We start from the raw sequence: 19,008 nt of genomic DNA on the forward strand, positions 1-19,008 counted from the left end.
AAACAGTGATTTCTCGGAAACCGGTTGAACAATTTTTATAAATTTTGGTGGGTAGGGGTGTCCTAATGCGGCCGATATTATAGTGGTAATTACATTGTTGTCAAATCTTCCGTTTTTCTGTAAATCTAATAAACTTTCTTATTTTAAATGGAACACCCTGTATATTTTTTGTGTTTTGAAGTCCTTAAGAAATACTGATTATTTTTCATGTTATGTTCCCTATACCTAAATGCCATAATTTCGGAGTTATTGCTACATTTATTAAAAAAAAATTTAACAATTTATAAAAATCAATTTTTTCGGCCCAGGTAGACATTATTTTAGGTTCTATGGATCATTGGGAACAAAAAAAGTATTTTGTAATTTTACTCAGAAGTTAATCGTTTCCGAGTTATAAACAATTTAAAATTAAAAAAAAAATCTATAAATGACGATTTTCAAGGTTCAAAAACACAAGTCAAAATATCATTTATAAAATTACGAAGTACCTAAATTCAAGATCAAACCTTTTTCTATCAGATCCCTATAAGAATTTTTGGCATATTTTATTCTAAAACGTTTTTTTTATTTGTTAATAAAGCTCATATGAGAGGACAATTAGAAGGCATTAACAACTAAAAAATCATGTTTTAGAATGAAATAAGGCCAAATCACTTATCGCCTCTGATAAAATAAGGTTTGAACTTGAATTTAGGCACTTCATAGTTTCAAAAATAATATTTTTTGCGTATTTTTTGAACCCAGAAAATCATCATTTTTAGATTTTTTTCAGTTTTAAATTGTTTATAACTCGGAAACGATTAACTTTTGAGGAGAATTACAAAAGACCTTTTTTGTTCCCAATGACCCAAAGTACCTAAAATAATATCTACCCGGTCCAAAAAAATAAATTTGTATAATTTTTTAAATTGGTTTTTAATAAATGTAGCAATAACTCCGAAACTATGGCATTTAGGTATAGGGAACATAACATGAAGAACAATCAGTATTTTTAACACGGTTGTAGAAAAATATTCTTATCAACTTGAGTGCTTTAGCCACGTTATCGTCAACTTAGGCATAGTTTTTTCCTATGGAAATGACATAATGCAGAATGACATTGTGTAATAAGTGTTGTCTAAATCTAAATGTGTTGTTTTGTTTTGTTTATTATAAGTACCAGAATGGTAAGATTTTATTACTCAAAATAGAAAATTAAAAATTCTAGTATACTTGTGTGCGAATTCAGATATATTTTAATACAATTCGTAGCAATAACTTACCAGACATGGAATTTAAAGAGAAGCACATTCCAACACAACCTTCAACCAAAGTACCAGATAGACCATTAACAGTTTCTCATTCCTCTGAGCCCCAAGCAGAAGGTGAAGTAGATCTAGACGAAGATGAAATATCTCAACAAATGACACAATCTTACAGTGAGATTTCGTTTAAATCTGGTGGTCAGAGTCCTGAAGATGACATTCCTATGTCTTCAACCCTAGAGTCACTACAAATCGGAGAAGAGGTTAAAAGACCCATGACTTTGCCCTACACAAATCCAAAACCGTTAAATTTGGAAGGTTCTGTACATATTGAGGGAAACATGACGCATTTTGTAGCAGAAGAGATTGAGCAAAAAATCAGACTGTCTAGCCCTGTTTCTAAAAAAGATACTCCAGGTATGCCTTATCTATATATAGAATAGGAAAATATGTTGTCAGTTGCGAAATATATTTTATCTTATCAAACAATATTTTAGTTAACTTATTTAAGTATATTTTATTCGCTTTAACACATTCACTGCCACCTTATATTCAGCCACTTTCATATGGTGCCACTATGAAAGAACACTATTTAATTCCACAGGTTGTGAACGCCTAGAGGCATCGGTGGCACCTGACACACACGTAAATTACTTTTTGGCATCAGCTGGCAACGAATGTGTTAAAGAGAAGCATCCAGATGTCTATATTTGAGCCATTATTAAAATATGAGAATTTATTTTTAATATTCTAGAAGTCTCCTGCTTCAAATATTGAGGGGTCCTCAATGCTGGGTAGTAGGTTGTTTGAAGTATTTGTTGATATTGTGCAGTATTTACTGTATTCTCAATAAATTCAAAACATTTTATTTATTCAATAGACTGGATCACCCCATTACAGCATTCTAGAGTTCACTTTAAATCATGGTTTTAAATTGATTTAAACTTAAATTAAAAGGATCTATATCACAGTGACTATTTAAAAAGCTTAAGGCCCTATATATTTGCAACTGGAATTCCCATTTTGTAACCACAATACCTAAGAAACTTATTCTGAACTTTCTCAATGGAATTGATATACTGGTCATACATAGGAGACCAGACTAGCGTGCCATATTCTAATTGTGAGCTTACAAGAGAACATACACAAGTTTCATTACATCAATTGGGAACTCACTACAGTTTCTTAATGTAAATCCAAGAAGTTTAAGACCTTTCAATGTAATCTGTGAAATATGGTCATTGAAATTAATGTTTTTATTAAGAGTGATGCCCAGGTCTCTAACTTGATTTTTATATCTAAGTTAACATTATTCATAAGATAGGTAGTTTAAGTCATGTTGTTTACTTACTTACTTATCCTCTTCGTTCCCACTGGAACATAGGGCATCTACTGTCATTCTCCATTTTTGCTGATCTTGTGCTTTTTCTCTAACTTCTTTCCAGGTTAGCCCGACGTTTTCTGCTTCTTTAATAATTGTTTTCTTCCATGTATTTATCGGCCTCCCCTGTTTCAGTTTTCCTGGAGGTTGGAATTCCAATGCTTGTTTTGTTATGTCTGTGTCTGGTTTCCGCAGAGTATGGCCCACCCATTTCCATCTTCTCTTTCTTATTTCTTTATGTATTAATTCTTGCTTCATTTTTTTTTCCATAAGTCTGAGTTTGTGATTTTGTTGGGCCAAAATATTCTTAGAATTTTTCGTAAGCATTTATTGATGAAGGATTGAATCTTTCCAGTGTTGTGTTTTGTTATTCTCCAAGTTTGTGATCCATATAATAGTACTGCCTTTACATTACTATTGAAGATTTTTACTTTGGTGCCCAGTTTTATCTCATTAGCAGTGGCGTGCTGGCCATATAAATGAATCGGTGCAATCACCGAGAGGCCGCGGCCTCTTGAGGCCGGTCAAATAGGTTTTTACAAAAAATTTTATGTGTAACAAAGAAAAACATTGTTTTAATTTCTAATCGGATGTTAATTTTGCTAATAATATATATTAATAAAACATTTAAAAAAAATTTAATTTTTTTTTAATTGTGAAATACAGTTTAAGTAAATGAATAAGTATATACATAAATATATTGCTACAGATAATATTATTTATTTTAATATAATATATACGCATAATTTTATGGTTTTTCAATTTCTTTCAAACATGTATGTACTCTGCAGAATAAAAAATTTGACAAAATACAAAAATTGCACATTTTTGACCGAATTATTGGAAGTATCGAAAAACGATTTGATCAAGACAAATCAAATCGTTTTATGATGATATAAGCACTATACATCCTAGAAATGTTGATACAATAAAAAATGGTATAATTTAACGGCATTTAAATCATTTACTGAAAAATTAAGAAATTTTTACCTTTTTTTTAAGAAATCCTACCATATCTGCGACTGCAATTAAAGAAAAACTCCTGGATTTTGCTGATAAATGGATTGTATTATATTAAAAGTAGGATTTTGCAAAATACTGGGATTATAGAAGAGCGAGTTAATGATGAATATAATATAGTCTACAAAAAATATTTATGAAGGATGATATTATTATTCTAAGTGATAATGAACATGAAGTAACAAATGACAATGTTAATATCGTGAAAACTTCACCTCCGTGTGGAACTAAAAAGTGTAAAGATTGTATAGCTTGGCTGTTACGCTGTTTTGCGTATAAGTACAACTTGTATCAGTGTGCTTATCCAAATTTAAATAGTATAATAAAAATCATTTATTAACTCTTTCAGTGACACAAGTATCTTGCGAAAAAAGTTTTTCAACATTGAAAAACATAAAAAATCGGTTAAGAAGTACTTACTTACTTTAACAACACAATATCACTTTTATGCTAATGGCTATAGAAAAAGAAGCTTTGTATGAGCTTAAAAATGATGAAATAATCTACGAATTTGCTCAAAAATCTACTTTAATGAGGAAATTGTTGATTGAGAGTTATGTAATTATTTTATAAAATAATTGCAAAATAATATTTAGATTATTGCGTTGTACTAACATTTTAAATATTGTTAAATTAAAGTATTTGCACTGTACTTGTATTTGTACTCTCTTGTATAATTGACTTACTAAAATTCAACTTAAGGTACTAACTAGTACACTTTAGAAGACCAAAAATAAGCATTTTTTCAAGATTTTTTTTCTTAGAAACCTTATTAGAAATGAACATAAAACTTTTTACATATTAATATCTAACTCTTAGAGAATACAACAAATATATCTTTCTTCATTTATGCACGTGCACTAATATTGTAGAGGGCGCCAAAGTCGAGGCCTCGAAAAAAAGTAGTTGCAATGGCGGACAGTTAATCTCAGGATTGGGATCTCTGAAACAAAAAAAATCGTACGGCATTTGAAAAAGGAATGTTTATTTCGTGACAATTTACCACCATTAGTGAAAAATTCCGCAAAAAAAAGATTTTACGGAAATTTGAAAAAACTTTGTGAAAAATTCGCCCGTTTTTCTTCAGTTTTTCATGGTTAAAAAATATTTATTTTTTATTTTTTGGTCAAATTGTGGTAAATTGTCACGTAAGAAACCTTCCTTTTTCAAATGCCGTACGATTTTTTTGTTTCAGATATCCCAATCCTAAGATTAACTGTCCGCCATCATTTTTCGAGGCCTCGACTTTTGCGCCCTCTACAATATTAGTGTACGTACATAAATAAAAAAAGGTATATTTTTTGTACTCTCTAAGAGTTAGATATTAATATGTAAAAAGTTTGATGTTCATTTCTAATAAAGGTTTTGAGAAAAAAATTATTATTTTTGGTCTTCTAAAGTGTACTAGTACCTTAATACATAATTGAAAAATTCTCAAAATTTTATTTTACTTTTATCTTAATTACCTACATCAAATTCATATTATATTTATTCAGGAAATTATGGTTTCTGCCTTACTGCATTCAATATTGTCATACATGTAATAATTTACTATTTATAAGATTATTATTCTTAAATAAAAAAATATAGCCAATTTAAAAAATCATTGAATTCAAAGTTTTATGTTTGATTCAAAAATAATTTATTTTTTTGTTTTTTTAAATAACGAATAAAACATCCTGATAATAGAAGGTAAAATGAGGATGAGGCCGCTTTTTTATAAAATCACCGGGCCGCTTGAAAAGTTCCAGCACGCCACTGCTCATTAGATTTCCATATATTATTTAACATATAGTATGCTGTCTGTGCTTTGCCAATTCGTGTCTGGATATCCTCCTAAGGTCTCTAACTTGATTTTTATATTTTAAGTTAACATTATTCATAAGATAGTGTGAGTCATGTTGTTTATTCCCCCTAAAACAACTGATATAATACCATTTATCGATATGTAATGTAAGATTATTCTGTATACTCCAGTCCCAAAACCTGTCAATATCTTTTTGCAATATATGTATGTCAACTACAGATTTTATACATCTATATAACTTTAAGTCATCTGCAAAAAGTGAAACTGATAATTCAAGATTATCAGAAATATCATTTATAAAGAGATTAAATAGTCATGATGAACAGTGGCCTCCTTGGGGTACACCTGATAAAACCTCAAATGATTCAGACATCTTAAGCCTAAAACTGTCATACAACCTCAAATCATCACTCCTTTAGGAAATTTTATACTCTGTTTCAAACATTCCTTGTCAGTCCTGGGAGTCAATTCTCGAGAACGATCGTTCGCTGAACGTATACATTTGTGACGTAATGAGCGAACGTTTCTAAAAAATGCAATTCTGGAGTAATGAATCTTGAACGATTCGTTCGAAATCATCGCTCAAAGTGATCGTTCGACAACGAGTGGTCTTCATCATACGTTCGATAATAGTAACGGCGTTCTTCTTAACCTCAACTCTGATTTTTGTTGTAAATAAGATTTTGGGAAAATTAATGTGGAAGATTTGATATTAGAAAATATGATGAGTGTTGTGAGGAAAGCTGAAATTTTAGTGGAAGACGGCCGCGAAAGACATTTTTATGATAGATTGAGGTTAGATTCCTGGTAATTTCACATTCTTTCAAAAATTGATTGGTATAGTAAATAAGTTATTTTTAGATATACATATGTAATATTTATAAGATAATGAATGTAAATACACGTTATCCAGGCGCTACACATGATGAACTTATTTGGAATCAATACAACTACCAAAATGTGCCATGAAATCTTTTTTAAGATCAAGGTCATTTTACCTATTAGGTCAGAATTTATTTATAATATACCACAAAGTATGGCCTGAGAATTGACCCTGAATTAGTAGAATAAGATTTAATTAGTACTGTTATATTATTATGAATTATTTTCACAATTAAAGAAATAAATTGAAAATTTACTGACTTTTACTAATTATTAAACTGAAATCATTTTACATTTTCATAATGTAATATATTTCAATATTGGTGAATGAATGTGACAAATCAGGTTTTAAATAAACACCGAAACAGTTTTATTCTCGGTTTTATCACATGGAACACAAACTTTTCAATAATATTTACCACGATGCCAAATCTATAGATCTGTTAAAATGAGCGAATACGTTCATCAGAGCGAGTAGTTAAAAATATCCTCGAGAATTAACATTGCCGGAACTATACGTTTAATTTCATTCGTTCGTGAGCGTGTACGCTCAGGGAACGATCATTCTCGAGAATTGACGCCCTGGAGCTAGGGTATAAGGTGCCTGCCTGCGAAAGTAGCATAGGCGCCCTTCGTTTTTTTTTTAATTAGGTATTTTATATAACACTAGCAGATAAAAAGCTCATTTTGGCGCCCCCAAACAGGGCCCCGTCTGCAGTGCATCCCTTGCAGGTCCGTTATCACCGGCCCTGGTCCTTGTGAATAGCCCTTAATGTAAACAACTTGTTTGCTGTAATCACCAACACATAAGAACATCAAATTTTAATTCTAGGGTGCTCGGTAAAAAGAGTATAAGTAAAAAATGGTCAAAATATTATTTGTGCCGAAAAAGACTATATCTTTACCTTGGTATCAATAGAACAAGTCAATACCTATGTGAAGTTAGCAATAGATTTCAGCAATAGATTTTATATCTTCAAAATTATATTTGTACGTTTGTAAGTCTCATTTATATAAAATTCAAACATGTTTTCCGACCTTTCCATTCAAATTAAACAAAAAACTATAATTATCGTTTATTAACAAAAAATTAAAAAACTTTACAACTTTACATATATGACGCTAACAATCAAAGTACATCAACTGGAATGTAACTTTTTTTTGTTTACAATCAAAGATCAATATCTTACTAAGCAAATATCAAAAAATCAGGATGGATGCCCCCCACCGTTATTTTTTTATTTACACTTACATTTTGGGATTTTCGAAGTATCAATGGATATGAAGACGTCTGCATATATGACGCTACAAATCAAAGTACATCAACTGGAATGTAACTTTTTTCTGTTTAAAATCAAAGACCAATATATTACTAAGCAAATATCAAAAAATCAGGATGGATGCCCCCCACCGTTATTTTTTTATTTACACTTACATTTTGCGATTTTCGAAGTATCAATGGATATGAAGACGTCTGCATATATGACGCTAAAAATCAAAGTACATCAACTGGAATGTAACTTTTTTTTGTTTAAAATCAAAGACCAATATATTACTAAGCAAATAACAAAAAATCAGGATGGATGCCCCCCACCGTTATTTTTTTATTTACCCTTACATTTTGCGATTTTCGAAGTATCAATGGATATGAAGACGTCTGCATATATGACGCTAAAAATCAAAGTACATCAACTGGAATGTAACTTTTTTTTCTTTAAAATCAAAGACCAATATATTACTCAGCAAATATCAAAAAATCAGGATGGATGCCCCCCACCGTTAATTTTTTATTTAAACTTACATTTTGCGATTAACGAAATTGTCAGAACAAGTTATTTAATTAAAAAAAGTTATGTATTATTTTTCATTTCATTTAACCAGTTGATATTTCCCCAAACAGGTAATACTTTCGGGTACTTACCTAGAAATCCTTATTAAAATTTTAATCCGAAACCCGCGTAAGTTCGTGGAACAGACAATATCATTCCTGTCCAGATGTGTTTCATCCTTTAAAATATTGCCGAACAATTATATAACTATATTTTGAAGTTAGCCGCGTTTTATTGCTTACCCCCAGTAAAAGCACGAAAAATTCTAAATACATGTATTTCACAATGATTGTGTAAAAATATGCAAATGTTACTAAGAACCCGAAAATTTTATTAGTTGAAAATAATAAGACATTCAATAATTTTGAAAATGTTGGTCATTATATTTTGCTACGTCGCCACAGTAAGACGGTACTAAAATAAGTTTTATTTTACTTTTAATTTCAATAATTATGAAATGTGTATATTATTCAAAAAGGACTAATTAGAGAGAGAATTAGAGTCTAGTGATTAGTTTAAACTTAAAGTTTGTGGAAACAGAAACTTTTACCAACCATTAGGTTCCAGAGTACCTATTCTAAAAATTATTTCAGCATTGCCAAAGGTAAGAAATATAAATATAGTTTTTAAAGGACATTCTTTGTGTGGTATTATCGTTTTTTGACATTTTTTCCAACAAAAATGTCAAGAAAATATATAAATAATTATGTTTTGACACCGTGTTGAAAATTTTTTAAATTAATAAAAGGATTTTTTTATAGAATATTAATATGAACAAAGAAAAAATCGAAAAATTGGCAAATTTTTTTTTAAACGTCAAATTGACCGAGCAGCAAATACGAAGATTAAAAACTTCAAACCCAATTTTCAGCCAAGCTTCAATAGCTTTATTCAGGCGCGGATCCAAGGGGGGGTCAATGGGGTCAATTGCCCCCTCCTTGAGACTTCGCCTGGTGTCGCCTTTTTTTAAGAAAGATAATTACGATTAAAAATAAATAGTGAGTTTTGTGTCCTGTGTACAACTGAATAACGGAATGAAAAATAAAACAGAATTCCTTCTCCAAAGTACGTGTTCTCGGTCTTACTGTATGATATCGAGTCTTGGACTGTGAATAAAATCGATCCACTTACCTAAATCGCCTTGAAGCTTTCGAAATGTGGTTCTATAGAAGAATTTTAAAAGTATCTTGGGTGAAGAAGATTCGAAACTCCACAATACTTGAACGTCTCAGCAAGACTACTGAGATTATAGAAGGCAACAAGAAGAGAAAAGTGGAGTATTTTGGACATGTAATGAAAAGTTTTAAATATAGGTTGCTACAAAATATTATGCAAGTGAAAATAGAAGACAAACGCAGTCCAGGACGAAAAAGCACTTCGTGGTTGATATAGGGTGGCAGTGAATAAAATTAAGATAGCTATGATAGTAACCAACGTTCTGAAAGGACATGGTACATGAAGAAAAATAAAGTAACAGCCCATATCGAAAAAGAATTCTGCGTAAGCGAGTGACAAGAAAATTTTTATTTCATTGCCCCCTCCTTGCAAGGTTGCTGGATCCGCCGTTGGCTTTATTTGGAGTCGATTCTAAATTTAAAAGATTGTGTATATATAGGGCAATTAGCAGAAATACTTGTAATTTATTTTCTTTTTTTAATAGCAATAATTCGCAATTTAATTTTAAATCAAAAGCTGAAAATAAAAGTACATTACAATTGCCAGCAGATGATTGCGATTTCGAAGATCAGTTAATTTTCAATAATATTCAGGATGTTAGTATATCGACTGACAATTTAGACATCTCATTGTTGGAAAACGCAGATGTTTCTGATAATTCTGAAATTGACCAAACTTTTAATGTAACAAATGATAATATTAATATTGACAGAAATATTGTAAATTTGTATAAATCTGCTGATATTGATAATAATATTTTACCAAATAGTTCCAAAAATATATACCCAACAATTGTTGATATGAGCAAATATTGTGTATTAGAGGGTAAATTTGAAATAAGTAAAGAACAAAATATTTTTAATAACGCTATGGGTAAATTTAATAAAGATTACCATTTTGTAATCAAACAAAAATTTCAAATTGTTAATAACACATGTATTTTTAATATTCGTTCTTGCAATTATTTGAAAAAAAATAAAACAATAATAATTTATGGCTACTGTGCTCACAATACGTGCAAACACTTTAAGTTCATTTGTAATAGAGGCAAGGGGATCAGTGTCAAAGTGTTCAGTACCGATATTAATTTTTCACATGGTTCAAAATTAACCAGTCATGTACGTGGTACTGAAAGATTATTGTTAGGTAATAGATTGGAAAAGGCATCCACAACAGAAATTCGTGCAGAAGATTTACATTCTTGTGTTAGATTAGTACAAAAAACAAAAAATTTAAAAGATGTAAAATCGGAAGATGTATATCGCAAAATAAAATCGGAAAATAAATCAAGATTAGATAGATGTCAGGATGATGTCATTGATATGGTCTTGATGGGTGCTGTAAATTCTAATTACATTAAAACCGTCGCCTATCCATTAAAAGTATTTATTTTTAGTAGGGAACAAATTAATTTTATTAAATTTTATCTAGACGAAAACGATAACTTACCTTCTCTTTTCATTGATGCGACTGGTTCGGTAGTGCGTAAACCTTATACTTCATGTAAAAGGGTTTTATATTACTGTGGGGTTATTCAGTGCAAAAACAACAGAATCCTTCCTGTTCTAGAAATGATATCTTCTGAGCATGATATATGTACAATTGCTTGTTGGCTTTTGCCAAAACAAGGATTAAAATGGCCATTGTTTCGTAGTATAACAAGCGATTTTAGTATGGCGACATTAAATGCTGTATCTATTAGTTGGAATTGTCTATCATTACAGGACTATTGTAACAGTTTTTATAATTTGAAAGAAGATTTGAAAGTAAACTTTTCAAAAAAATTTTGTATAATTAAACTTTGTTGTGCACATATGATAACGTTATTTTCAAACTTAGTTAACAAATGTTACACTTGCAAAACAACAAAAACTGTTTTAAAAGAAATTTTAGCATCATTTTTCAATTTATATAATGAACAGCAAATTTTTTCAGGCATAAGAGATATATTTATTTTAACATTATATAAATATGAAAACGAAATAGTTATTAATAGTAAAAATAATTTATTTATATATTTTATCGATCCTAACGTTAAAAACCTAATTGCAGATGAAAATAATGTCAATTTTAATCCAGAAATAAACTTTACATTTCAAAATATTTATGAAAATAGTAAGTACTACCAACATTTTTTAATTTATTTTGATAAAATCAAAAATTCATCTCGAGCTGTTCCACCTTCCTCAAATTCTTTAAACCCATATTTTAGTGAACGATTTGCAACTTTCTTTTTAAAACACTATATACCTTATTTACCTCTGTGGACATCACAAATAGATTCGACTAGAAGCAGTAACGCTTTAGTAGAAAGTTATTTTAATATATTGAAAAACAACATTTTAAGTAAGGAATCGTTTTTAAAATGTTCCCGGTTTGTTAGGAAGGTAAGAAAACATGTGCTGTTTCTCCATGCAGAACTAAAGTATAATATTCCACGGAAAAAATGTGCAACACGAAAAAATAAAATTAAAATTCCAGAAGAACGTTGGTGCAAAAGGCAAAAAAGTAAAACTACTTATTTCAAACAAAAAACAATTAAGAAAATTATTCAAAAATATGACATTCCAAATTATGAAAAGCCTTCGGTAAAAACAAATGTTTTATATTATAAAGAAAATGTGCATGATATTCATTTCCCTGAAATAGGAAGAGATTATGTCGTTTTTAAACATGAAAACCAAAAATTATATCGTTCCAGTTTTCTTACGTTGTTATCACATTCCAATACCACAGAAATGTGGCTAGATAACGAAGTCATCGATTATTTTTGTGCTTAATATGTAAAAACACAGATATTAAACCAATTTTCTGTAACCAAGTTAACTTATTTTTAAACAATCAAAAAATTATATTTTCTATTGAAAACATAGAAGAATTTTTATTTCCAATATATTCTCCTGGTCATTGGTCACTTGTTTACATTAATTTAAAACAGAAATCATTTCAGTTATTTGATCCTCAGTTTAGTAGCAGTCGTAAAGCAAAATTTTACTATAATAAATTTAATTTCATATTTAAAAATTTAAATATTATTTACAACAATTATCCAACACAAAAAGATGGATATAATTGTGGGGTATATGTTTTATATTTTGCAAAAACCATAGTTAAAAAAATTCAATTAGATTTTAATTTTGAGCCAGCTATTTACAGACATTATATATTAACGATAATGTTAAATTCTTCAGAAAATCTCAAAAACAACTGTCTGTATTGCGTACTTCCCAACGGAGAAATGCGATGTATCAATTGCAAAAGACTTGATCATAAGGTTTGCGCTATTAACATTTCAGACATTTATAAATGTGGCTTTTGTTTTTAGCGTCATATATGCAGACGTCTTCATATCCATTGATACTTCGAAAATCGCAAAATGTAAGCGTAAATAAAAAAATAACGGTGGGGTCATCCATCCTGATTTTTTGATATTTGCTGAGTAATATATTGATCTTTGATTTTAAACAAAAAAAAGTTATATTCCAGTTGATGTACTTCGATTTTTAGCGTCATATATGCAGACGTCTTCATATCCATTGATACTTCGAAAATCGCAAAATGTAAGTGTAAATAAAAAAATAACGGTGGGGGGCATCCATCCTGATTTTTTGATATTTGCTTAGTAATATATTGATCTTTGATTTTAAACAAAAAAAAGTTACATTCCAGTTGATGTACTTTGATTTTTAGCGTCATATATGCAGACGTCTTCATATCCATTGATACTTCGAAAATCGCAAAATGTAAGCGTAAATAAAAAAATAACGGTGGGGAGCATCCATCCTGATTTTTTGATATTTGCTAAGTAATATATTGGTCTTTGATTTTAAACAAAAAAAAGTTACATTCCAGTTGATGTACTTTGATTTTTAGCGTCATATATGCAGACGTCTTCATATCCATTGATACTTCGAAAATCGCAAAATGTAAGTGTAAATAAAAAAATAAAGGTGGGGGGCATCCATCCTGATTTTTTGATATTTGCTTAGTAATATATTGGTCTTTGATTTTAAACAAAAAAAAGTTACATTCCAGTTGATGTACTTTGATTTTTAGCGTCATATATGCAGACGTCTTCATATCCATTGATACTTCGAAAATCGCAAAATGTAAGTGTAAATAAAAAAATAACGGTGGAGGGCATCCATCCTGATTTTTTGATATTTGCTTAGTAAGATATTGATCTTTGATTGTAAACAAAAAAAAGTTACATTCCAGTTGATGTACTTTGATTTTTAGCGTCATATATGCAGACGTCTTCATATCCATTGATACTTCGAAAATCGCAAAATGTAAGTGTAAATAAAAAAATAACGGTGGGGGGCATCCATCCTGATTTTTTGATATTTGCTTAGTAAGATATTGATCTTTGATTGTAAACAAAAAAAAGTTACATTCCAGTTGATGTACTTTGATTGTTAGCGTCATATATGTAAAGTTGTAAAGTTTTTTAATTTTTTGTTAATAAACGATAATTATAGTTTTTTGTTTAATTTGAATGGAAAGGTCGGAAAACATGTTTGAATTTTATATAAATGAGACTTACAAACGTACAAATATAATTTTGAAGATATAAAATCTATTGCTGAAATCTATTGCTAACTTCACATAGGTCAAGTCAATATGGTAATATAAAACAAATAAAATTATTTTAGCCTAGATAATAATATTGGTAGTACTTAGATATGCCAATTAATTATGGTTTTTGTGCTTCTCCTGAAAAGTTGACTAAATTGACTTCTACTTTTTTTACTGAGCACCCTAGAATTTATCATTAAAAATTATTCAGGCCCAATCTTCTACTGACCAAAAATTTTATATTTTGCCCACATGTGCCTGGCTTGCTTTTGTTTTACTGTAAACAGTGGCTTTAGGAATATTAAGTTCATCTGCCACTTTACAGATTGTTTTATTAACAATAATTTTTAATCATGAACTCACAAATTTTTGAATTTGTAGAGATACGGTGCACCATTTTATTGACATAATATTATAAAGATGTTCAGTGTGACAAAAAATTAACTGTAGAATATGACATTTGTTGTTGACTGTGTCCTTGAGTATCTGACTGCATTTTTTTCACAGCATACTCACCTTGTCTTGTTTGGTTTTATGTAGTTAGGTACTTCATTCTGTCCCACTAATTAGTCATCAATAATTTTTACATATTTTGATTATCCTTATGACATTAATAGTTCATATGGGTTATGTTATAGAGTGTGTAAAAGCCAAATGGAATACATTTATTATTTCATAAATGAGCAATTTTAAAAATAAATCCGAAAACAGGTTGATTTTTATTTTTAAATTATGGCATATGGCATATATTTTTGGCATATACAGTGATGAGTAGGTACAATAAAAATAAGCAAAATATCGCAAAAGATGGAAATCATAATATGTTGTGAAATAAAAAGGATGAAACTAGTAGAGGTGGTAAATTACCAATAGAAACCTATAAATTTACATTTACATGTCTACTAAAACTGTCAAAGGAGAATTTTAGAAAATTCTCCTGTCAATCAATCAAAACCAATGATTATTTTTGAAGTTATACTTCTTTAGGCACGATTGAGAGTAAAATTTCATAATACTGCGCGCATGCGCACACAGACAGTATGGTGTTTAGTTTCTAAATCTTTCTTTTAGTTATGTATAAATATATCAGTGCAAGAAAAGGTGTGAAAAGAATATATTAGTGTTTTTAGTAAATATATTTATTATAATTTTTGTGTCTTTGGATTTGTCCTCCTCAGGAGTAAGATGAGTATTATTAAAACATTTTATTGTATATTTATTATGCATCACCTTGTCTGTTTGTTACCGTGAATTGTCATTAGGTACGTTCGAACCGATACAGACACAGTCGTCGTAGCATATTTGGTGTAGCATTCGGCCAGAGATCGAGAGAGGTCTTGAGTTCGAATCCAGTGCAATCCTATACTTTTTTTTTATTTTTTTGAAAGCGGTAAGCACAAAATTAGTTTGGTGTTTAAAAAAAATTAAAACAAACTGTTTAAAGTATATTTATTTTTAAGAAATTATATAATAGAAGTATAACTTCTTACATGCATACAAAGTACACACACATTCTTTTTTTAAATGAGAATAGGGGTTGTGTGCTAGCTCATTTAAAAGGTTATTCAATTCTCTATTCAGTAATATAAATATTACTATAATTTATTGAAATAAAAGGCAGATATCGAGCCTTAGTTTTTTATATCTTGCCTGTCAATCAATCAAAACCAATGATTATTTTTGAAGTTATACTTCTTTAGGCACGATTGAGAGTAAAATTTCATAATACTGCGCGCATGCGCACACAGACAGTATGGTGTTTAGTTTCTAAATCTTTCTTTTAGTTATGTATAAATATATCAGTGCAAGAAAAGGTGTGAAAAGAATATATTAGTGTTTTTAGTAAATATATTTATTATAATTTTTGTGTCTTTGGATTTGTCTTCCTCAGGAGTAAGATGAGTATTATTAAAACATTTTATTGTATATTTATTATGCATCACCTTGTCTGTTTGTTACCGTGATTTGTCATTAGGTACGTTCGAACCGATACAGACACAGTCGTCGTAGCATATTTGGTATAGCATTCGGCCAGAGATCGAGAGGTCTTGAGTTCGAATCCAGTGTAATCCTATACTTTTTTTTTCATAGTTGCTTTCACTCCTAGAGCGAATGCTCTACAGAAAAAAATGGTTGTTTGACAAATAAACATTGCTTGTCACTTAAATTCAATGTTAAAGCTGCCACCCACCTATCTCTTGGGGGCAGTGTAAACATTTAAGCGAAAAGCAATGTTTATTTGTCAGATCAACATTTTTTTCGGTTTTCTGCTAGCAGTAAAATGTAGTACGAATTAAATAAATTTCAGTCTTCTTTTGTGTTAAATAATTGAATTAAAATTTTTTATTTTTAAATACCTTGTAGAAATAATTATTTTAATGTTTGTGTTATTGAACATACAATTGAATATCCTTTCAAATGAGCTAGCATGTGACCCCTATTCTTATTTTAAAAAATCATTGATTAGGTCATCACGCTCAGATGGATGACGTCAGTAGTATGATATGTATGCCAAAAAAAATCATAATTTAAAAATAGAGATGGACCTGTTTCGGGATTTTTTTTCAAAAATCGCTAATTCACCAAATAATGAATAATGTATTCCATGTGGCATTTACACACTGTATAAAATAGTCATTTATGAAACAGTTCGTGAAGTATGCTTTTTGCGCATGCACGCGATGTTTAGAGCACGAGCGGAACGAGTGTTATACATCGCGTAAGTGCGCAAAAAGTACTTCACGCACAGTTTCATACAATCTACGATAAACAAATAAAAAAATTGCAACTTTTCGTCACTGGAATACATTTCTATTCTAAAATTTTTAGAACTTTGACATTTAAAAATTCAAACTTCTTTCAAACCACAAAACTGTCAAAACTTTTGTTGTAATTTATTGTTCACATGTCATCACCATGACAACGCGAAAGTTTAGGATATTTGATTATATGAAAGTGTGCCAAAAAACAGTGCGAAAAAGTAAATCCCATTTAAAATACATTGTTACTTCACGCACACTTTAAACCCTTCACACACTGCTATCTATAATGACAGTTTTCACAAACTAAAAACTTATACATAGTTATGAAATTGAGTAGATAAAAATGTTAGTTACGTTTTGTGATCATTTATAATATTAAATAGGTAGCAATATTATTACATTTCTCTATAATCAGATATCTGACATAGATAAACAACATGGTTTTCTAAGATTTTATTTGTACTTAAAAATTATGTTTAATTTTGTAGGTGTCAGTACTTCAAGAACATGTACCCCTAGTCCGCTATACCGCCAGCTATTAATACCGCAGGTTGGCCAACTGGATTCTGCTTTAATAAATGATCTAGAAGTAGAGGCACACAGAATGGCAACATCTGTAGATAGCTTGATTGAAAACTTATGTGAAATTCTACATTCCATCTCTTCAATAACTGCTGACAATGTTGATGTATACAAAAATGCTGTTTCCAAAATGTCTGATGCCATGGATGGTAATATTAAGAGTATGTATACAATGATGGCCAAAGCTGAAGAAGTGACACAATCTATGAAGATTGTGGAAGGCTTGTCTGTTCGTATTAAGGAAATAAAGAGATTAGTTGATTTATTTGAGAGCTTCGTATAAACTGTGATATAATTTTTATTGTTATTTATGTATTATATTATTTTATTTATTGCTTCAATGAAGTTGAGATAGTGTGTAAGGTATACACTGAATTATGTAATTTGCAAATAAATAAAAATAATTGATTCTACAATGGACTAAAAATATGAGATAATAAATTAGAGATAATATCAAATATAATTTCCATATTTATGTATAACATTTCTGAAAAAAGACTATTAGACTAACTGAAGAGTAGGGATGGTGAGTCAAGTAACACAGCACTTAGGCCACAATTGACCCATTGTGCATCCTCCCAGGGGGTTGTCATCCTTGGCTCATATTGTCCATACTGCCATTTTTAGGAAGGTGGACAAATAGCCAGAGGATATCTCCCGTATATCGACAGGTGGATGGCGACAGGCCAATCGATCATGGTATATCGACAGGCCAATGCTCGCCGAACGCATACTCTCGTATTGACGATAACTCCGGATATTCACATAGGACATGCTCGACAGTTTCGTCATCTCGTTCACACTTCATGCACAGAGGTGTCTCTACTAGCCCCCGTGTGTGGAGGTGTTTGTTTAGTTTACACTGGCCAGTTAATAAACCAACTGTCAAGCGTAGGTTTTTCCTGGTCATTCTCAATCTTTTCCTGGTCATTCTGATGCATCCAAGGTTGCTTAGTGTTACCTTGGCAAGTCTACATCCTGGTCCTTCTTGTAATCTTTTCACAGTTTGCGTGTGGGAGTGACATTTGGTAATTTCCGCGATTGTTGTAGTTGACCAGCCAAAAAGATCACCAGGTCCTAAGATTCTTAGCTTCCTAGCTAACTGATCAGTAATGCGGTTGCCTTGATTTCCGTTGTGTCCTTTAACCCACCTCAGGATGATGTTACCCTCCGAAGCTTGGGCTAGTGACTCATGACACTCCATGACTATTAGACTAGATAATGTATCAGAACAATACATATATAAGCTATCGGATAATAAGCTTTCTTATAGGCTTATATCTTTTTTACTAAAACATAAATGTAGAGTATACACAATTATTTTTCAGGTTGTAGTGTAAAACATCTATGTACAATGTCGAACGACCCCTTTGTCGAATAATCCCCGGACAAAAGATCTCCAGAAATTATCCCTGGATAAAAAATCCGGGCAAATAATCCCCACAATTTTTTTTGGACAAAATATCCCCACAAAAAATTCTGGTTAAAAAATCACCAAGAAATATTTGCTGTCGAATAGTTCTTTAAAAGTTTTCCCTTAAATGCAATCGATTCAAATGTTTTTCAGCTCGAGTGCATGAGAGTCATAGCAATCGCCATGAAACCGCTTTTCGGCACGAAAATAATGATTAGCAATTAAGATTAAGCATGAGTTGTAATTTAGAATTCCAATTCCATGCCGAAAACTTAAAATTTTAAATGACCAAAGAGTGAAGTTTTTTCAAAATTGTGGAAGATATGGGGAATG

The 19,008-nt window shown here is 30.4% G+C and overlaps 1 protein-coding gene across 2 annotated transcripts in view; it reads left to right on the forward strand.

Annotated features, from left to right (window-relative positions):
* LOC126881960 (BLOC-1-related complex subunit 6) overlaps positions 1-17,677 on the forward strand; it is a 37,932-nt gene extending 20,255 nt beyond the window's left edge. The window contains exons 1-3 of one of the 2 annotated variants that reach the window (XM_050646704.1): positions 1,095-1,166; positions 1,252-1,661; positions 17,168-17,677. In XM_050646704.1, coding sequence (XP_050502661.1) covers positions 1,268-1,661; positions 17,168-17,544 — 771 coding nt within the window. In that variant the 5' untranslated portion in view covers positions 1,095-1,166; positions 1,252-1,267 and the 3' untranslated portion in view covers positions 17,545-17,677. Of the gene's footprint in view, positions 1-1,094; positions 1,167-1,251; positions 1,662-17,167 lie in introns of those variants that run through there. The other variant, XM_050646705.1, reaches the window with a different exon arrangement.
* Positions 17,678-19,008: the final 1,331 nt, after the last annotated feature.

This window comes from Diabrotica virgifera, chromosome 3, assembly GCF_917563875.1.
Source record: "Diabrotica virgifera virgifera chromosome 3, PGI_DIABVI_V3a".
Classification (NCBI taxonomy): Eukaryota; Metazoa; Arthropoda; class Insecta; order Coleoptera; family Chrysomelidae; genus Diabrotica; species Diabrotica virgifera.